Source organism: Poromitra crassiceps, assembly GCF_964638095.1.
Source record: "Poromitra crassiceps genome assembly, chromosome: 19".
NCBI classification, from domain to species: Eukaryota; Metazoa; Chordata; class Actinopteri; order Beryciformes; family Melamphaidae; genus Poromitra; species Poromitra crassiceps.
The window spans coordinates 28,709,846-28,731,734 of NC_139646.1; the positions used below are offsets into that span (position 1 = coordinate 28,709,846).

Below are 21,889 nucleotides of genomic sequence, written 5' to 3' on the forward strand. Positions count from 1 at the left end.
CAGAGCGCACAATGTCCACAAAACAAACGCACCCATGCACAGCATTTCTCTCTCTCTCTCTCACACACACACACACACACACACACGCACGCACGCACGCACGCACGCACGCACGCACGCACGCACACACACACACACGCACACGCACACGCACACGCACACGCACACGCACACACACACACACACACACACACACACACACACACACACACACACACACACACACACACACACACACGAGGATCGACACACAGGAACAAGGGGCTGGCCGTTGCGAAATTAAATCTCCTTTCTCTCCTAAATTCTGTGGTCCGAGGACTTTCTGCTCTGCGTCTTCTACTGGTTTGGTTCAATTCAATAGACTTGTCTGAAGAAGGAGAAAAGGTAGGATTCAGAGATTTTTTTGAAATCATTAAACTCGAGAACATCCTAAACATGTCTCTGAGTCTGATCACACACACTAACTGCCAGTGCCAGTGCATCTATATGTGGAAGGGCGGTGGCTACGGCGTTCAGATCGCGCTAAAAGTCTTTTAAATGGAACTTATAGGCCTTAATACTGCTCATTTATGCAAACTTCATGCAGGCTTCCAAAATGGGCCAGAGTCCTATGACAAAACAAAAGAGGGTTAGAAATGGATCAAAGTTTGCAAACTTAAAAATCTCTCTTGTAGGCTACTCTTGTCTTATCAGTAGGCTATTGACACAAATGCAGTGTTGGGGGTAACTCATTACAAAAGTAACATATTAGTAATAGCCTATATTTTAGCAGTAGCCTAACTCAGTAATATAACTGATTACTTATAGGATTTCAGTAATATTATACCAGTTACTTTGTCAAGTAACACAAATTGAATAATTTTTTTTAAATCAAAGCGCATATTTAAAAAAGATCATTTCCGAATCAAACTGTGCGTTTTTATGCAAATAACCACTATAGATGACAATAACAAAGGAAAATAATAATAATAATTTTTGATTGTTTACACGGCTTCAAGGCGGTTGACATAATTTTTCGGGATGGTTCCGGGGCGGCGATGTCATTCTGCTACTGCTGTTGTTTTGGTGAAAGTAATGCAAAAGTAGTGTAATAAGTAACGAGTTACTCTACACAGTAATATTGTAAAGTAACTTATTACTTTCATATGAAAGTAAGTAATATGTAGTATATTACATTTTGAAAGTAACTTGCCCAGCACTGCAGACTACTGTACCTCAAGGATCAAGGATCAAGGAGGATCAAGGAAACTTTATTGTCATATGCAGCAAGCTACAATGAAAGTTAAAAGCCTCGGCCCATGACTTTGCTGTACAGTAAGATAAAATAGAATACAGAAATAAACATGGTAAAAGGTTAAAAAAAAGTTAAAGGGTTAAAAAAAAGTTAGAACCACATGAAAGACCGTTAAAGTGCATTTAAGGGACATTTAAGTTGTAGTGCAAACTGTGCTTGTCCATAAAGTGCAATGTCTTTATATGTAGTGCAAAAGGAGTCTGAATAAAGTTCAGATAAAACTACTTGGAGTTCAGGCTCCGTATGGCTTGTGGGAGGAAGCTCTTCCTCAGCCGCTCAGTCCTTGTTTTGAGGCAGCAGAGACGCTTGCCAGACGGAAGCCACTGGAAGATGGCATGGTGGGGGTGCAAACTGTCCTTGATGATCCTCTTGGCTCTGGTGCTACACCTCCTGGTGTAGATCCTCGAGCGAAGGCAGAGCAGATCCAGTGATGCGCTCCGCACACCTCACCACCCTGTGCAGTGCCTTCTTGTTCTGGGAGGAGCAGTTACCAAACCATGTAGTGATGCATCCTGACAGCACAGACTCAATCGTGGCGGTGTAGAAGGACTTTTGCAGCGCTGAAGAGATTTTGAACTTCCTCAGCCGCCTAAGATGGTACAGGCGCTGCCTCGCTTTCTTCACTACCGCGGTGGTGTTTGTGGACCAGGTCATGTCTGCTGAGATGTGCACACCAAGGTACTTGTAACTGCTCACGAACTCCACCGTGGACCCATTTATCTCCAGCGGCATGTGCTGTGCTCTCTGCCCCTTCCTTCTGAAATCGACCAGCATTTCTTTTGTTTTGGTGACATTCATGTCCAGGTTGTTGTTCTTACACCATGATGTCAGCCTCTCCACCTCACTTCGGTAGGCCGTCTCGTTGTTGTTCTCGATCAGCCCCACCACCACTGTGTCATCAGCAAATTTCACTATGACGTTGGAGCTGTGGGTGGCTGTGCAGTCGTGTGTGTAGAGAGGGAAGAGGAAAGAGCTGAGCACACAGCCCTGAGGGGCACCGATGCTGAGGGTGCGCATGCTGGATGTGCGGTTTCCAATCTTCACCACCTGCGGTCTGTCTGTCAGAAAGTTCAGTATCCAGGAGCGGAGTGAAGGGCTCAGTCCCAGGCTCCTGAGCTTACCATCCTGCTGCTGCAGCATTTCCCACACGCAGCGGACTGAGCACTTTGCTTTGAAGTTTGTTATAACTTCTCTTCATGGAGTTTCTCCATTTGTTGGATTTCAGTTCAGAATAGATTTTAAATGACTATATTTTGCTGCTCAACCTATTTTTGTTGTCAGTCTCTCGGGTGATTTCCACATGCAATATTCAGAGAGTACGCAGCATAGGGAATGTGAGGGGTGGAGCGTGAACTCAGTGTGGCTAATGTAGGTTAGCTGCCTTCAACATCATTCCCTATGAGAAGAGAAAAGCGGAAAGCTTGCAGGGCACACCACAGCCCCCTCTTGTGGATTTAAATGAATGTCAGTAGCCTTTGAATTTGAAGTTTATTTTCTACTCAGTTTTCGACATTATGGACTACACGTTTAGTAGTCCATAATGATAAGAACAACAATAATTTGGTTAGGCTCTGAGAGGAAAATAGCCAGAAACTATTGTATTGACCACATGTTCCATTTTCAAAGAGTTGACAGTTTGGTCATTAGAGTTAACAACACCCGACTGGATGTCTTCAAGATGATTTGAACAGTTTTGATGATGTCATGTGCCGGAAAGAGTCTATAAGAATTCTAGTTCAGGTAGAGTATAGCTGTTATATAGTATAGTAGAGTATAGCTGTAGAGTATAGATGTTATATAGTATAGTATAGAGTATAGCTGTAGAGTATAGCTGTTATATAGTATAGTATAGAGTATAGCTGTAGAGTATAGCTGTTCCATCAACTGATTTCAACCACCTAGCCTGTAACCTAAGCCTTGATTTATACCAATACCTTGTGATCGAACCCTAACCCTAACAATATTTGAAAATCTTGTCCCACTTAACTATATAGATACAATTATTTTTGTCTTCCACTGATGATGTCATACCCACTGATGATGTCAGAGACATTGTGACACCATCAGTGATGTCACACTGTGATGTACATTCTATGATGTACCGTCCGTGGGACACAAACCCTAGGCGGGGGACAGAGAAGGCCGTGGAGCGAGGCTGGCACGAGGGCCAAGAGGTCCAGGAACATGGCGGTCGAAGAGGAGAGCGAGGCGGCCTTCCAGACCCACGAGTCTGGAATTTGTGTCATATTCCCAACCTGCGAGAGGCGCTGCCGCAAGGCATCCAGTCTGCCGGAAAGCCATTAGAAGAAGAAGAACAAACCCTATAGGCCTAGACTAAAATATGAGCTTACTACATACAGCATGTAAAGTGACTGGTGCCACCCTCTGAAGGTGATGGCTTACTACATACAGCATGTAAAGTGACTGGTGCCACCCTCTGAAGGTGATGGTGGTGTCATACAGCATGTAAAGTGACTGGTGCCACCCTCTGAAGGTGATGGTGGTGTCATACAACATGTAAAGTGACTGGTGCCACCCTCTGAAGGTGATGGTGGTGTCATACAACATGTAAAGTGACTGGTGCCACCCTCTGAAGGTGATGGTGGTGTCATACAGCATGTAAAGTGACTGGTGCCACTCTGTGAAGGTGATGGTGGTGTCATACAGCATGTAAAGTGACTGGTGCCGCCCTCTGAAGGTGATGGTGGTGTCATACAGCATGTAAAGTGACTGGTGCCACCCTCTGAAGGTGATGGTGGTGTCATACAACATGTAAAGTGACTGGTGCCACCCTCTGAAGGTGATGGTGGTGTCATACAACATGTAAAGTGACTGGTGCCACCCTCTGAAGGTGATGGTGGTGTCATACAGCATGTAAAGTGACTGGTGCCACTCTGTGAAGGTGATGGTGGTGTCATACAGCATGTAAAGTGACTGGTGCCGCCCTCTGAAGGTGATGGTGGTGTCATACAGCATGTAAAGTGACTGGTGCCACCCTCTGAAGGTGATGGTGGTGTCATACAACATGTAAAGTGACTGGTGCCACCCTCTGAAGGTGATGGTGGTGTCATACAGCATGTAAAGTGACTGGTGCCACTCTGTGAAGGTGATGGTGGTGTCATACAACATGTAAAGTGACTGGTGCCGCCCTCTGAAGGTGATGGTGGTGTCATACGACATGTAAAGTGACTGGTGCCACCCTCTGAAGGTGATGGTGGTGTCATACAACATGTAAAGTGACTGGTGCCGCCCTCTGAAGGTGATGGTGGTGTCATACAGCATGTAAAGTGACTGGTGCCACCCTCTGAAGGTGATGGTGGTGTCATACAACATGTAAAGTGACTGGTGCCACCCTCTGAAGGTGATGGTGGTGTCATACAGCATGTAAAGTGACTGGTGCCACTCTGTGAAGGTGATGGTGGTGTCATACAACATGTAAAGTGACTGGTGCCGCCCTCTGAAGGTGATGGTGGTGTCATACAACATGTAAAGTGACTGGTGCCACCCTCTGAAGGTGATGGTGGTGTCATACAACATGTAAAGTGACTGGTGCCACCCTCTGAAGGTGATGGTGGTGTCATACAACATGTAAAGTGACTGGTGCCACCCTCTGAAGGTGATGGTGGTGTCATACAGCATGTAAAGTGACTGGTGCCACTCTGTGAAGGTGATGGTGGTGTCATACAGCATGTAAAGTGACTGGTGCCGCCCTCTGAAGGTGATGGTGGTGTCATACAGCATGTAAAGTGACTGGTGCCACCCTCTGAAGGTGATGGTGGTGTCATACAACATGTAAAGTGACTGGTGCCACCCTCTGAAGGTGATGGTGGTGTCATACAGCATGTAAAGTGACTGGTGCCACTCTGTGAAGGTGATGGTGGTGTCATACAACATGTAAAGTGACTGGTGCCGCCCTCTGAAGGTGATGGTGGTGTCATACAGCATGTAAAGTGACTGGTGCCACCCTCTGAAGGTGATGGTGGTGTCATACAACATGTAAAGTGACTGGTGCCACCCTCTGAAGGTGATGGTGGTGTCATACAGCATGTAAAGTGACTGGTGCCACCCTCTGAAGGTGATGGTGGTGTCATACGACATGTAAAGTGACTGGTGCCACCCTCTGAAGGTGATGGTGGTGTCATACAACATGTAAAGTGACTGGTGCCGCCCTCTGAAGGTGATGGTGGTGTCATACAACATGTAAAGTGACTGGTGCCGCCCTCTGAAGGTGATGGTGGTGTCATACAGCATGTAAAGTGACTGGTGCCGCCCTCTGAAGGTGATGGTGGTGTCATACAACATGTAAAGTGACTGGTGCCGCCCTCTGAAGGTGATGGTGGTGTCATACAGCATGTAAAGTGACTGGTGCCACCCTCTGAAGGTGATGGCTTACTACATACAACATGTAAAGTGACTGGTGCCACCCTCTGAAGGTGATGGCGGTGTCATACAGCATGTAAAGTGACTGGTGCCACCCTCTGAAGGTGATGGCGGTGTCGGTGTCCAGGGATCTGTCGGTGAACGTGCTGGAGGACGTGAACATCGGCAAGCTGACCGACAGGCAGCAGACTCTGAAGGCCAGTGTCCAGAAAGGACAGCCCAAAAGTCTGGGGGTGAGTGTGTGTGTGTGTGTGTGTGTGTATGTGTGTGTGTGTGTGTGTGTGTGCGTGCGTGCGTGCGTGTGTGTGTGTGTGTGTGCGTGCGTGCGTGTGTGTGTGTGTGTGTGTGTGTGTGTGTGTGTGCGCGTGCATGTGTAGCTTACTGTGTGTGCATATGAGACCAGTCTGACTTATGTTGACTCAATTCAAGTGTGGGTGTTAGGGTTAGTCTAACGCTGATGTAACAGGTGTGATCTTTTCGCTGCGTTGTGTAGTGTTGTGTTGTGTTGTGTTGTGTTGTGTTGTGTTGTGTTGTGTAGTGTAGTGTTGTGTAGTGTTGCGTTGTGTTGCGTTGCGTTGCGTTGCGTTGCGTTGTGTTGTGTTGTGTTGTGTTGTGTTGCATTGTGTTGTGTTGTGTTGTGTTGTGTTGTGCTGTGTTGTGTTGTGTTGTGTTGTGTTGTGCTGTGTTGTGTAGTGTTGTGTTGTGCTGTGTTGTGTTGTGCTGTGTTGTGTTGTGTAGTGTTGTGTAGTGCTGTGTTGTGTTGTGTAGTGTAGTGTTGTGTAGTGTTGCGTTGCGTTGCGTTGCGTTGCGTTGCGTTGTGTTGTGTTGTGTTGTGTTGTGTTGTGTTGCATTGTGTTGTGTTGTGTTGTGTTGTGTTGTGTTGTGTTGCATTGTGTTGTGTTGTGTTGTGTTGTGTTGTGCTGTGTTGTGTTGTGTTGTGTTGTGCTGTGTTGTGTTGTGTAGTGCTGTGTTGTGTTGTGTTGTGTTGTGCTGTGTTGTGTTGTGTTGTGTTGTGCTGTGTTGTGTTGTGTAGTGCTGTGTTGTGTAGTGTTGTGTTGTGTAGTGCTGTGTTGTGTAGTGTTGTGTTGTGTTGTGTTGTGCTGTGTTGTGTTGTGTTGTGTTGTGTTGTGCTGTGTTGTGTTGTGTTGTGTTGTGCTGTGTTGTGTAGTGTTGTGTTGTGCTGTGTTGTGTTGTGCTGTGTTGTGTTGTGTAGTGTTGTGTAGTGCTGTGTTGTGTTGTGTAGTGTAGTGTTGTGTAGTGTTGCGTTGCGTTGCGTTGCGTTGCGTTGCGTTGCGTTGTGTTGTGTTGTGTTGTGTTGTGTTGCATTGTGTTGTGTTGTGTTGTGTTGTGTTGTGTTGTGTTGCATTGTGTTGTGTTGTGTTGTGTTGTGTTGTGCTGTGTTGTGTTGTGTTGTGTTGTGTTGTGCTGTGTTGTGTAGTGTTGTGTTGTGCTGTGTTGTGTTGTGTAGTGCTGTGTTGTGTTGTGTTGTGTTGTGTTGTGTTGTGTTGCATTGTGTTGTGTTGTGTTGTGTTGTGTAGTGTTGCGTTGTGTTGTGTTGTGTTGTGTTGTGTTGTGTTGCATTGTGTTGTGTTGTGTTGTGTTGTGTTGTGTTGTGTTGTGCTGTGTTGTGTTGTGTTGTGTTGTGTTGTGCTGTGTTGTGTTGTGTAGTGCTGTGTTGTGTAGTGTTGTGTTGTGCTGTGTTGTGTTGTGTTGCATTGTGTTGTGTTGTGTTGTGTTGTGTTGTGCTGTGTTGTGTTGTGTTGTGTTGTGTTGTGTTGTGTTGTGTTGTGTAGTGCTGTGTTGTGTAGTGTTGTGTTGTGCTGTGTTGTGTTGTGTTGTGTTGTGTTGTGCTGTGTTGTGTTGTGCTGTGTTGTGTTGCATTGTGTTGTGTTGTGTTGTGTTGTGTTGTGCTGTGTTGTGTAGTGTTGTGTTGTGCTGTGTTGTGTTGTGTTGTGTTGTGTTGTGCTGTGTTGTGTAGTGTTGTGTTGTGTTGTGTTGTGTTGTGTAGTGTTGTGTAGTGTTGTGTTGTGTTGTGTTGTGTTGTGCTGTGTTGTGTTTAAAGCACCAGGATTCCCAGTTGTCTTCGTTTAATCTGATAATGAACAAAAAGTCCAATCACTGATCTGTTCTGGAACATCTTCAGCTCAGCAATGTTGATACTAGAAATATAGAAATGTGTCAGGTTACCACACACACACACACACACATCATAGCCCTCAGAACAGATGTGACATGTAAACTCCAGGTACATACAATATACATCAATATCATGATACAATAATGAATACAATGAACACTTTCTTAAAATAACCGACACATTGTTATAACCATGACCTACTGCTTTCACAGTCAGGTTGAACTGGCTGTTAGAGCCATAAAGTACATCAGCTTTATTTTGTATATTTGTGCCTCATTTGAATCATTGATATTTAGCTTTAATCTGATGTTAATATGATGACATTATGTCATTAGGAATGAAAAAAAAAACATTTGTGAGCGTAGGAGGAACCGATCGGGTTTTACTGAGTGTGTGTGTGTGTGTGTGTGTGTGTATGTGTGTGTGTGTGTGTGTGTGTGTGTGTGTGTGTGCGTGCCCCAGGTGTCTCAGGTGATGTTAGGGCTGATGGTGATGTCATACTCCATTCCTCTGCACTTCACTGAGCTCACTGAGGTGGTCACCCTGGGAGTGCCCTGGTGGAGCGGCCTGTCGGTGAGTGTGTGTGTGTGTGTGTGTGTGCGTGTCTGTGGGTGTGTGTGTGCACGCGCGCGCGCGCGTGTGTGTGTGTGTGCGCGCGCGCGCGCGTGTGTGTGTGTGTGTGTGTGTGCGTGCGTGTGTGTGTGCACGTGTGTGTGTGTGCGCGTGTGTGGGTGTGTGTGTGCGCGTGTGTGTTTGTGTGTGTGTTTGAGAGAGACAGAGAGAGGTAGACAGATTTGGATTTTTATCAAAATTGCTCTTAAAAATTATTAAGGTGAAATGTTAACTAAAGAAATATTAATATTAAGAAATGTCATTTAAAATGGGAGCACTGTGTTGACACGATGTTGTTTTGCTGTCTCTTCTGCCTGCATGTCCTCCTCAGTTCTGCACAGCAGGAGTGGTCGCTATGCTCCTAGAGAAACACTGCAGCATGAAGACTGTAAGTTTATTGTGAAGTTTGATTTGAAAAAGATCTCTATGTGCTCAGTTACGATGGGAACCCTTCCCTTAGTGACTTGTATTTGAATGTTCCATTGTTGTGAGGTTTTATTGTTGTATGTGTCTTGTAAACCCATGGGGGGTTGGGCACCTAGAGCGCATGACACTTCAATCAATCAATCAATCAATCAATCAATCAATCAATCAATCAATCAATCAATCAATCAATCAATCAATCAATCAATCATATACCGGTATATACATAGTACTACTACTACTACTACTGCTCCAATACTATTAGTACTGCTGCTACAACACTGACATGCTGTGCTCTTCTCTAGTTGGGGGTATGCATTGCAGTGAGCGTGGTGTCTAACACTGACATGCTGTCTCTTCTTTAGTTGGGGGTATGCATAGCAGTGAGCGTGGTGTCTATCGCCCTGTCAGTCGTAGCCTCTGTCGTCTACTCTGTGGACTTGGAGAAGAATCCAGAGTCACCTTGTGTCCCCATGATCCACAACCCCAACGTCTGTGACGAGAAGTTCTACGCCGTGGTACGTTCCATCTGAAGGACACTTTCAACAAGCTTCTTTGGCAAGAAAGTTACCTCAATAATCTTTGTTTTTATACAATGGGAATCCAAGCACAGAAAAAAAAGAAATACTGTATTTAATCAAATATGTATGAAATGAAAATATAGCAATTATGCCGAAAGAAACAAGCCAATTATAACAAGATCAAGATAGAGAGGAATATGGGAATATGAAGATTTGAAATATTTGAATTCACAGCTTATGTAATTTATAGGATGTGCTGTATTCACATGAACTACAACACAATAGACTTGTAATAAAATTGCCTAGGCGGGCGTTGTCTGTTAGTCACGATTTGCGTCACGTTTTGTGATGTCATAGACAGACGGGGAATCATCAGTGATTTCATAATGGTAATAATATAAATCGTTTCCTTGCAGTTTTATAAGCAAAATGTTTTAGTCCCAACCTGTCTCTGTCTGTCTCTCTCTCTCTCTGTGTCTCTGTCTGTCTCTCTCTCTGTCTCTGTCTCTCTCTCTGTCTGTCTCTGTCTCTGTCTCTGTCTCTCTCTCTGTCTGTCTGTCTGTCTGTCTCTCTCTCTCTCTCTGTCTGTCTGTCTGTCTCTCTCTCTCTCTGTCTGTCTCTCTCTCTCTGTCTCTGTCTCTCTCTCTCTCCACTGACAGAGGCTGAGCCGAGGAGTGAAGGCGTCCCTCCTCCTCTTCACCCTGGCCCAGATGGGCATCTCCTCCGCTCTCTGTTTCATGCTCTACAGGGAGAGGCGTAACTTCGGACAGTACACTGTGAGACTCACACACTGCACCTCACAGTACACTGTGAGACTCAGGGCCGGCCCTATCCATCTGGGGGCCCTAAGCAGGATATAGATTAGGGGCCCCCTCCCAGGGGGGGAGGTTTGGGGGCATCCGCGCTGGAAGTACTTTTAAGTAGGGGGTGCTGTAGAAAATCTGACGTTTTTTGGACTTTTAGCCATATTTAGAGGGATATTTAAAACAAACAAACGTGATGATGATGACGCTCGTTTGTAGCCCTATCAGTGTCAAGCAAGCGTGTAGAACCCAGCAGCCATAGGGGTTGCCAGGTCAGTTAAACCAGGGGTTTTAGTTACATATATATTTACTCACCAGGTGGCGACAAAGGGTAAATAACAGCCTTTTGTGTTGTACTGTATGTAGCCTACAGTATTTATGTTTTTGTTTAAACTACAAACATAAATAAACGTCAACCTATGTTTTAACTACCACACACAGCCTATAATATTATAGCCTATGTTTATTAAAAAAAATTAAAAAGAAATTGAGGGGGCCCCTGGCAACTCCCGGGGCTCTAGGCAGCCGCTTAGTTTGCGTATAGGGTGGGCCGGCTCTGCTGACACACTGCACCTCCTTGTAACAGAGTGGCGCCAGCGGAGGTCCAAAATGCGTGACTCAGTAGGCAATGAACAGCCAGGAAGGAGGCTCGCGCTACGTTTGAATACTAAAATATAATATACAATTTGTCTTAAGCTTCAATTTGAGCCCAAGATGAACTTCCTACCTCAAAGATGACACTTGCTGTGGCCGAAAAACTGCACTGTTCCTCAAATCAGAGAAAACAGCATTTTCACTCACTGGTCGTCCAGCTGATGTGAAAATGCTTTTTCATAAAAGCCTAAAAGTTGGTGTGCTTGTACAGTTTTGGGCTCTGAACATGTTCAGAAAGGAGCCATGTAGCCAACGCCTTGTGGTGGCCATGGCAGCCATTTTACTTTCCCCCATAACTGAATGATGCATTTTGCATCATATCTCCTGAACCACAAATCATAACACAGAAAAGGTGACGTCTACCCCTATGTTTTGATGGTCAAGGATCACAATGAAAGTATATATAACATCATCAACTATTCAGGTAAATAGTTAATGGTGAATTCAATGACATTGTGGGAAGGAAATCACAGTATCTGAGAATAGTGTATTTGCCAGCCTATTGTGAACGGGGAAATGTTGAGTAGCTCCAATGTTGATGTCCTCACAACGTCATCATGAGGTGATTTTACTCGCTGGGGAGTGTTGACAGGTGTGTAGCACAGGTGTGTAGCACAGGTGTGTAGCACAGGTGTGTAGCACAGGTGTGCTAGGATGTACTACTGTATCTCATTTGACAGTTATGCTCATGTTGTATGCTAGAGACAGTTTCAACTTGACAACATGAATATTCTAAATGGACCCTAGTTTATTTCCTGTCACAATAGCTGTCAGGAAATAAACTAGCGACAGAATTCCAGTGAAGGCATCTATATGGGATTTTAAGCCCTAAAATTAGGAGTATCTGATTGTGCATTATGCGTTTTGCATTGTCCAACTCTGTTGTGAAAACAGAGTCAAAGTGTGCCGAGTCTGGTAAGGCAGTCTAAAACACTGGCAGGTTTTCTGGAGTGAGAGCCGGTGTCGTGTCGTGCCTCAATATCTTCACAAGTCTGCAATCCTGAGCCCTTAGTCATGTCCACATTGTGTTAATAGGCAGAACCATCATTTCCTTTGTAATGACTTTCTCCCTGCACTGATGTTAGCCTGCTGCTGTTAACTTAGCACGACCCTTCTGCGAGTGTTTTCAGAGTAAACAAGGATTTTCTGTGGTATCATCCTTTTCACGTTTTTAGGTCTCTTGCACCACGCCAATATTCATTTCTGTGACAATATTTTTTAAATATTGCGTCAAAGCCATGAACCCTCTAGAACAGTGATCCTCACTATTTTCTCCATGAGAGCCACACGTAGCTGGTCAAAGTCAAGAGGAGAGCCACGTTTACCGCAAAACACCAAAACCACACAGTGAGGATTTGTTTAGTTTTTAGTTTATTAGATGATGAAATCAATTATATATTTTTAGAAACAATTATAAAAATCATAAAAACATTCAGACCAACTTGATAAAATAATTATTAAAAAATATATGAAAATGATAAAAACATTCAGATGTTTTCATAGATGTCCAGTCTGTCTCTCTCTGGGATGCAGCTGTAGGGGTGGGAATCTCTAGACACCTCACGATTCGATTCAATTCTGATTCAGAGGGCTACGATTCTAGACTCTAGAATGTTTATAGAAGGTTTATTTGTGCTCACATGAAACAGCTGCCATATTAAAAGAGCATCAGCCAGAGGCCCTGAGCAGGAGCAACCTTCCCTCCCACACAACATCTAAACAGGAAAGCGGGGGAACCTCAGGGGAAGGAAAACAGTGTTGCTTTGTGTAAAGGAAAGTTACAAATCAGTTGTACAAAACTCCACCAGATGGAGAAGGGGAAACTATTTCATCTACTTCCATGATTGGAAGTTGGAAACCCTCATCAGTGTTTTGCTTACACCTGTGTTTACCCTGCCTTTTCGACACAAAATGGCCCCCATGAAAAGGGTCTATTGATCCATTTAATTCCCAGAATGAATCAGAATCAGTCAGTCAATCAATTTTGTTATCAATCGTTTGTTATTTATATTCCTATACGTGATGTAACAAGTTCTGCTTGATCCGTGATGTCATTTATGCATGAATGACATCACTGGTCCACAACTTAACTCAAATCAACTCTCAATAACTATCAAACTAAATGAATGACTTGCAAAACTGTTTACAGTTTCTGGATATGTGTGAAATTATGTGCAAAATAACAGCATTGAAAATCGGCAGTGTCCCTTTAAGTTCAAATTAATGGGTGACCATTTTTCATCCCGTATCCAGTTATTTTATACATGGGACACACTGGAGGGACTACATCTCCCAGCTGCCCTGGGGGTGCTTGATCTTTTATACATGGGACACACTGGAAGGACTCTCCCAGCTGCCCTGGGGGTGCTTGGGGATACAGATGAGCTGGGAAAATCTGCTACGCTATGTGGCTACAAAATGGTGTAGTGATGTTTTCTCTGTTGAAACAGGATGTTGATGCTGCGGGACTTAACACAGTGAGAGATCATTCAAAAGTGTAAACCAATCAATATCAGTCAGTCAGGGAGGGAGAGAAATGTAGTTTTTACTTGATGGGAGTGGCAGGAGGGAAATGTAGTTTTTATTTGATGGGAGTGGCAGGAGAGAAATGTAGTTTTTACTTGATGGGAGTGGCAGGAGAGAAATGTAGTTTTTACTTGATGGGAGTGGCAGGAGGGAAATGTAGTTTTTATTTGATGGGAGTGGCAGGAGGGAAATGTAGTTTTTATTTGATGGGAGTGGCAGGAGGGGTGGGATTATGTTGGTTGAAATGGTGCAGCATGTCATACTCTGCTTTCCAGGAAGTAAAAGGACTCAACTCAGATGCAAAACAGTTCTCAGTTACATTTTAAGGGTGATGACATCCTCTGTTCTTGTTAAATGTTTGAATATTGAAATCTTATGATGTGAAGTTTATCACTTCAGTAACTGTCTCTTTCTCTCTCTCTCTCTCTCTCTCATTTGCAGTCTCTCACTCCACTCCACTCTGCTCCTGCATCCCCCACCTCAGTCACGCCCCCTGACTTGAACTGATCAGTTATTGGACCAGGCAGTCAATGAGTTGATTGGTCACCTATCTGCAATGTGTTGGATCACCTGTCACTCACCTGTCCCGTTTGTTCCAGAACTCTAAAACAAAGGAAGAAAGGAAGGAAGGAAGGCGAACCAAATTTAGCAAGGAAGGAATGAAAAGAGACAGGAGCAAATAGGAAAAGGGGAAAGGAAGGAACGATTGAATGAAGAAACACAATTAAAAATGGAGAAACTGACGTCACAATCCAAGTAGCCTGAAAGAAAATAGGAATATTGAAACATGATCAAATAAAGAGACAAGTTATGGCCCTTTGATTATCCAGATTTCACACCTAAGACACTCTCATATCATGGCCATGAAATAAAAACACACTGGCAGCAAACCTGCATGCAATGAAAAAGTTGAGAACCGACGCAGGGAAAAGTTGAGGCAGCCATCTTTGGACTATTCTTCTATCTTTTGATTTGAACATCATATTTGATAGGCTATTTGTTGGTGCATTTATCACTTTTATTTGACAGTTGAAAGTAGAGACCGATAGGACGTATTGAGAGAAAATGGCTTTTCCTTTTGCAATTCTGGGAGAGAAGAGATGTGTTTATGACACCCAACTTTATTATGTGCAGTTTTATATTTCAGTATGTTTACACAGTGTTACCCACAAAAGATATGCACATCAATGTTGTACTAAACCTTTGATATAGATTTGTATATTTTTTACTAAATAAATTCATATATGTATGTATGTATATATGTATACGCAAATCATGTTTGTAAAACCATCTTTTACATAGCTACATGTAGTTGGCTGCAATATTATCTGCAACATTTTTAGTTGCAACCAGCAGCTCTAGAAGTCACTCTGTTTTGCTGTGGCCAGCAGGGGGCAGCAGCTCTATGAGTCACTCTGTTGGTTGTGGTTGTCTTTACCGAAGGAGAAGAAGAAAGTCGTTAGCTCGCGAGCTAACAAGCTTGTGAGCTACTTGACCAGCAAAGCTTGCTATTAGGAGACAGCACCATAGTTGACAAAACCACACATGTACGTAATTAGAATTTCAACGATTTATTTAGGATTTAGCAGTGAAAGCATGCAACATCACTACTACCTGAGCCCTGAGCCTGAGGACATCTCAATCTGCTCGTGAGCTCAGTTGTTTATGTGATAGTGGGCGCGGATTGCTTGCGTCACATGAATACCCGGCGCATCTGGTGACGCAATGATATGCAGGGGAAAAAATCTGTGGTGTCCGAAACTCATTTTGATCATTCCCCATATATAGTTCAGTATTATGATCAACACTATGGTAATAGTGTGAATGAGTAAACGAATCAGAATTGTGGCTTCGCCTCTGGTGCGCAAACCTCTGGAAACTTGTTGCATTATTCTACTCAGCAACTAGGTGGCGCTGCAGACGTTTCTTCTCGTTGACGCTACAAGTTTTCCCAACAGGATGTGGAAAAAGACAGTCAATGGGAAAAACTTTGTTGAAATGCAACAGGAGGATCGCCAACTCAAAAGAAGAAAGAAAACAGTTGATTCTGGCGAGTTCGCCTCCATGTAACGTTAGACTGAGCAGTTAAGCCACCCCATAGCAGAGTGTATGTTTGCGGTAGTTATTTATTTAGCTGGCCGCTGTTAGCATGTTTGTCTCCAGCCGGCTGTGGTCGCTGTGCCTGCTGCTGGCCGCCTGGCTGCTGTGTGTTTCGGCGGAGGAGACGCGCTCCTCCTCCTCCGGGATGATCCAGGAGCTGCGGGCTGCCCTGGCTGCCCTGGCCGGGGAAGGAAGGGCCTACCTGGACAAGCTGGCCGGGGAGCAGACGGTGCTGTCGGTGCAAAAGGTGAGAGGTTGGAATATGAGTTGTAACGTGATTCATCTGTTTTTTTTAAAGGAAATGTCACAGTACAGTTACTGCAGCTACAAAGGTGACATGACATCATATAAGGTGGTTTCATGACATAATTGGGGCTTTAGATGTGAGAGAACATTGTGCTTTTTATTGATTTATCTAAGCATTCAACACTGTGGACCGTAATGTAATGAAGCAAAGGTTAATTAATATTGGTTTGTCTGACCCTGCTGTAGTGTGTAGTGTGTTTACTGGTCCATTACCACCTAGTGGACATTAGGGGTAGTGTCACTGTCTATTTTTGCTTTCATTTTCGTTCATTTCAGCTGAACCATGTGCTTGGGTAACAGTGCTCTCCATTCGACTTGAGCCTAGTAGGAGTTCATATGTCTGTGAGTCAAGTTGTAAAATATTATTATAATGAGTGTTTTTATGTCAAAGTTCATCTGTAGAAGGAAACTGTTGGTTAAGTTGTCAAATATTTCATGTTATACTTACCTGAGAATATATGCCTGCTGGATATGTTGGTTGAATGTAGCCTACTCACCTGTGTTGCTTACTGACCTAGATATTTATGTTGGATTAAAATAGCCTGCCCTGGACCTATACTTACCATGTTACCTGTGGAGAGTTAAAATTAATAGGCATTTAATAAGCGATTTATTTCATGTTTACACTTTAAGTTAATGAGTATTTCATTAAGCTACATGAAACTATTTATATTGTCACTGTTGTTTTATACTGTATATGCATATGGCACTGTGTGTGTGCACTGTGCAGTGTAGTGATACATGCTTTTTGTTGTGTTTTTCAGTTGTACAGAAACAGCCTTCAGTAAAGCCACATGTTTTCCTTGAAGAACACGGTTTATTGGGAGTTTTTCTGTTATATGTAATTTCGGAGTTCGCTATCTGTCAAGCCTTGCCCAGACACACAATCGCGAGGACAGAATACTGCTGTTGGCTGCTTCCGTCATTATTTCACTGACAGGACTCAATGTGTTCAGGCTGATGGTTTTCATTCTGACGTTTTATCTGTCCACAAGGCGGTGCCACAAAGCTCTGTTCTAGGTCCATTGCTGTTCACAATTTATACCAATAACCTTGGCAAAAGTGTTTTACATGCAAACTTGGATTTTTATGCTGATGACACTGTCATTTACTGTTGTGCTACTTCTCTGTCAAAGGCTCTGGATAATATGCAAAATGCTTTTAAAGAAGTAGAATCCCAACTTCAGCAATTAAAGCTGGTTTTAAACCCGGATTAAACAAAAATGATGGTTTTTACCAAATCCAAAGCACAAATGCATAGTTTTAATTCTATACACACTTCGTGAGGTGTCCAAATCTAATCAGTTTCAACTTTTAAATACCTAGTATTTAAACGACCACTACATAGTGGTCGTTTAAATACCTAGTCCACTACATAGTGGTCGTTTAAATACCTAGTCCACTACATAGTGGTCGTTTAAATACCAAGTCCACTACATAGTGGTCGTTTAAATACCTAGTCCACTACATAGTGGTCGTTTAAATACCTAGTCCACTACATAGTGGTCGTTTAAATACCTAGTCCACTACATAGTGGTCGTTTAAATACCTAGTCCACTACATAGTGGTAGTTCCTGCTACAGTAGGTGTCTCCAGGACCTTTCATCTGTCATGTGGTTAACCCAAGAAATCCCCCCCTCTCGCTCTCTCTCTCTCCCCCCTTCTCCCTCTCTCTCCCCCTTCTCTCTCTCTCTCTCTCTCTCTCAGGCGTTCTCTCAGGTGCTGGCTGTTTTCTCAGGAGGTGTGGCCAGCGGTCTTAACGTCCTCTCTGACTATCTGACACATTTCCTGCAGGCTGCTGGGCTCGACGGTAAGATCACAAACCAAACCCTGTAGAAAATCCAAAGAGACACAACTTCAGCATCACTGTCGTGGAGTCTGGAAGCCCCTGAGGCCCCTGAGGCTTTTTCACTCACTGGCCAAGTGGCGGGTAGATGTAAAAAAAAAAATCCACTTGGCAAGCATATTTTTTACCGGCCAAAATAATAATAATGTGTATTAACACGTTAACTGCCAACGACGTACTGATACGTCAAGCAGAATCCAACCGTTGCCTGCCAGCGACGTATGGATACGTCAAAAAAATCGTTTTTTTTTTTTTGACGGTGGATCGTTGATCTGGCCCTTTTGCATCTTCTATTATACTGTTAGAGCCGCCGGGCATGTGCAATCCATTCCGCCGACCCACTGAGTGGCGACGGTGCTCAGACTATTGAGTGTTGTTTGGCCAGAAACGCACGCATTCCAGCTGAGCTCAACCGAGGACCCAGAAGCGAACGAGCCTCATTCTCATACTGTAGGCGAAAACCTTTCACACGGGCGCACGGCGGTGGGGGGTTCCAAAGGTGGACTGGGTGGAAAGCACACTTTGAAGCGCGCAGCATAAGCCTAGAGTCACACAAGGCTTCGTCAAAGCTCTCAACCGAAAATCCAAGAACGGATTAAGCCACATCCACGCTCGCCGACGAGGGGCCGCCAGAGAGAGAGGCTGCTGCTCACTGCTCAGACAGGCAGGAGAGACTGGCTTGTGACTGACAAACGCTGCTGAAATCCACCAGACACGCCCACGGAGGGAGGAGTTGTAAGGAGAGGGGGTGCGGGTGCTGCTATGGAGGAAATTACTGTTCAGAACTATATTGTTTATGTCTGATGTCTCACTGATGCCAAAAATAAATGGTTAAAGTGACTGTTTGATATTGAATTTCACAAAACTGCGATTATCTCAGCTTTTTGTCTCAGACGCTGAAACCATGCTGTACTCAACGGCTAATATCTACATAACTACTAACTCTACAAACTAACTCTTTTAGACAGAGAAAGCACACATTCTATTAGTACTTTTGTGAACTTTGTGTTGACAAACTCCAAGCAGAAAATTATCCTTGGCTCTTGTAAAATGAGCCAGAATCCTCAAAAAAACCCTCTGGCAAAAGCTACCTACAGTAAAAAAAAAAAGGCTGGCAGTGAATGTGTTAAAGGGGAATAGCAGAGATAAATGTTCCTCGTTCCCCTCTCTCTCTCTCTCTCCCTCTCTCTCTCTCTCTCTCTCTCTCTCTCTGTTCTCCAGTGTCACTCCCCATCAGCCATGTGACCCCAGAGGGGGTGATCTTCGTGGCACAGTGGGTCCTGTTGGCTCTGGTTGGCTACTGGCTGATCTCCCTGGCCTTTCAATTGGTCGCCTCCGCTCTTAGGCGGGCCCTGTGGATGTTGAAACTGGGCGTGGCTTTGGCCTGCTTTGGGCTCATCCTGAGCGACCGCAGCGTGGGCCCGGACACCATCGCCGTCCGATTGGCCGCCCTGGTGTGCGTCTGCGTCCTATTGGGCGTCGGGCCTTCTAAGGGCGCGACCGCGGCTGATAAAACGGCCCACCTGGAGCAGCAGGTGAAGATCCTGGAGAAGCGACTGAGAGAGATGGAGAGGTGGAGCAACACGGATGAGTGACAGATGGATGGAGAAGTAGAGACATGTGGGCGGGGCCAGGAGAGGAAAATGAGGGATATTTTTAGGGATGCATGATATTGGATTTTTTCCCCCCAACTCTTTTGGTGGATCGCAATATATGCACGTAGCACGTGGGAGGATCACGCTATTCCCACCGGTTCCCTTCTGCCCCGAACAGGCGCCCCGACCGACCAGAAGAGGCACTAGTGCAGCGACCAGGACACATACCCATACCCCAGCCAATCGTGCCTGCCCGACCAAGCCGGGGGTAACACGGGGGCGCGAACCTGCGACCCTCGTGTTTGTAGGCAGGGAATCTACCGCTACACTACCCGGATGTCCCTTAATTGTTGTTATTGGTTGTATTTCTGCAACACCTGCACTTAAGTCTTGGAGTACATCTGCTCGACACCAGAAAGCCCCGGATATCAGCCGGCTGTCCCAGTCTTATTTAGTCGTCACTGTCAGACTGATGCAATGTCGGTCCACAGAGCAAAAAGTAGTTTCATAATAACGGCTCTAAAATAGTTGAATGCCACAAATAAAACATCTGTTATGTTTAGGCAACTAAAGCAAATGAAGGTTAGGGTTCAAACAGCTGTGACAGGCTGACAGCTGTCCCTCCGTCACTGATCTAATGCGTGACTGGGTTGGTGTCAGCTGTACAGAGGAAGGCTTTTACCCCGTTCAAGACAACTCTGAACACAGGGGAAAAAACGAGCTCCGACCTGTAAAAAATGAGTCAAAACGGTTGTCGAGGTCGGAATTACAGGTTGTAAATTCAGGTATCATTTCAGAGCTCCAGTTTGTCCAAGTTGACGTCATCAGTGATTGTTGACCTAATTGAAGGTGGAATTATGCAATATGTGTTTATATTTAGATTTCACTCAGATTATAGCAATTTGTTGAATTCAACAGCTATTTTACCAATGAAATTAGTTAGCCGTGTATATTTTTGTAACTCGGTTAAAAACAGTGTGAATGTAACCATGCCGGAGGCCAGAAAATCAGAGTTGAAAGTTCCCAGTTCTCTTCAATGCATTCTTTGATTCCAAAAATGTTTTTGATCCATATTGAGAGAGAGAGAGAAAAGCAAGAAGCTTACTTGAATTCCACCACTTCAGAAAGGTACTGCCCATTCAGTCTTCATACTTTTTGAAGGCAAACATCTTGAAATCGCTTGAATGTTTTTATACATACAATATTATGTCAGTAGATATTTTATTACAGGAGGTGTGTTTTTAGGGCAATTATTGTCAGCTGCAGTTTCTTATCAAGTTGCTCGGATGGTACTAAATTCAGTGTTTAATTGAATTTGTGCCATGGTCGGCAGCTCTTTGTCTTTGCTGGGATGCGTGATCAGTCTAGTCCTCTGTCCTCTGCTGATCAGTCTAGTCCTCTGTCCTCTGCTGATCAGTCTAGTCCTCTGTCCTCTGCTGATCAGTCTAGTCCTCTGTTCTCTGCTGATCAGTCTAGTCCTCTGTCCTCTGCTGATCAGTCTAGTCCTCTGTCCTCTGCTGATCAGTCTAGTCCTCTGTCCTCTGCTGATCGGTCTAGTCCTCTGTCCTCTGCTGATCAGTCTAGTCCTCTGCTGATCGGTCTAGTCCTCTGTCCTCTGCTGATCAGTCTAGTCCTCTGCTGATCAGTCTAGTCCTCTGTCCTCTGCTGATCAGTCTAGTCCTCTGCTGATCAGTCTAGTCCTCTGCTGATCGGTCTAGTCCTCTGTCCTCTGCTGATCAGTCTAGTCCTCTGCTGATCGGTCTAGTCCTCTGTCCTCTGCTGATCAGTCTAGTCCTCTGCTGATCAGTCTAGTCCTCTGTCCTCTGCTGATCAGTCTAGTCCTCTGCTGATCAGTCTAGTCCTCTGTCCTCTGCTGATCAGTCTAGTCCTCTGCTGATCGGTCTAGTCCTCTGTCCTCTGCTGATCAGTCTAGTCCTCTGCTGATCAGTCTAGTCCTCTGTCCTCTGCTGATCAGTCTAGTCCTCTGTCCTCTGCTGATCAGTCTAGTCCTCTGTCCTCTGCTGATCAGTCTAGTCCTCTGTTCTCTGCTGTGCCTTGGATGAATCAAATGTGCCACAGCAACATGAAGGTTGAGCAATATTGATTTCCAGATGTAGGTGAATAAATAATACAGATGAAGATGTTTTGTTTGACAATCAAAATTTTTATAAATGTTTTATAAGCATGCAAACAAGGCCAAAAATGTATCGATTATATTAATTTTTTCTTCTTTTTTGAGTTGGACACGTGCACCTATAAATGTGTTTGGATATAATAAAACCATGTGAACTTGTACTTGAGTACTTTCCTTCTCTGCTCAAAACATTGTTTTAGGGGGCATTTAACAGTTTTGGGGGGTATTTAACAGAAACCCTTTGGGACTGTTGGTTATTTAGAAGGGGGGGGGGGTCACTGGAGGGATTTGGGGCGCTCTGAATTAAAAAGCTGTGACCCTTCTCTGACCAAAATATATTTTTCCTTGAACCTCCACAAGTGATTGGAAGAACATGATTGGCTCCCTGACAAAATGTTATATGACGGAAGCGGAAGTCTTGACGCCTGCTCTACTCAGAAAACACTGAAATATATATTTCACATCCCACCCAAATCAGCCACTTTGTGTCTATGATGTGGGAACACAGCACTTTGTGTCTATGATGTGGGAACACAGCAATGACATTTTGAATGCGGC

General features: G+C 44.4%; 2 protein-coding genes across 2 annotated transcripts; both read left to right on the plus strand.

Moving 5' to 3' along the window:
• Positions 1-275: 275 nt before the first annotated feature.
• tmem176 (transmembrane protein 176) lies at positions 276-14,601 on the plus strand. Its single transcript, XM_083655525.1, has 7 exons — positions 276-384; positions 5,779-5,907; positions 8,274-8,384; positions 8,755-8,811; positions 9,212-9,364; positions 10,027-10,143; positions 13,792-14,601. Exons 2-7 carry the CDS (start codon positions 5,782-5,784, stop codon positions 13,855-13,857), a joined length of 630 nt encoding a protein of 209 aa, XP_083511651.1. The 5' UTR covers positions 276-384; positions 5,779-5,781; the 3' UTR covers positions 13,858-14,601.
• A 743-nt stretch (positions 14,602-15,344) lies between these two features.
• On the plus strand, positions 15,345-21,481 carry tmem109 (transmembrane protein 109). Its single transcript, XM_083655680.1, has 3 exons — positions 15,345-15,697; positions 17,464-17,566; positions 18,824-21,481. Exons 1-3 carry the CDS (start codon positions 15,500-15,502, stop codon positions 19,195-19,197), a joined length of 675 nt encoding a protein of 224 aa, XP_083511806.1. The 5' UTR covers positions 15,345-15,499; the 3' UTR covers positions 19,198-21,481.
• Positions 21,482-21,889: the final 408 nt, after the last annotated feature.

Excerpts from the sequence above, each read along its gene's own strand:
- tmem176 (XM_083655525.1), top strand. The coding sequence starts at position 5,782 with ATGGCGGTGTCGGTGTCCAGGGATCTGTCGGTGAACGTGCTGGAGGAC. Across the intron at positions 5,908-8,273 it reads GACAGCCCAAAAGTCTGGGG|GTGTCTCAGGTGATGTTAGG; the intron begins GTGAGTGTGTGT and ends TGCGTGCCCCAG. Across the intron at positions 8,385-8,754 it reads CCTGGTGGAGCGGCCTGTCG|TTCTGCACAGCAGGAGTGGT; the intron begins GTGAGTGTGTGT and ends TGTCCTCCTCAG.
- tmem109 (XM_083655680.1), top strand. The coding sequence starts at position 15,500 with ATGTTTGTCTCCAGCCGGCTGTGGTCGCTGTGCCTGCTGCTGGCCGCC. Across the intron at positions 15,698-17,463 it reads CGGTGCTGTCGGTGCAAAAG|GCGTTCTCTCAGGTGCTGGC; the intron begins GTGAGAGGTTGG and ends TCTCTCTCTCAG. Across the intron at positions 17,567-18,823 it reads GCAGGCTGCTGGGCTCGACG|TGTCACTCCCCATCAGCCAT; the intron begins GTAAGATCACAA and ends TCTGTTCTCCAG.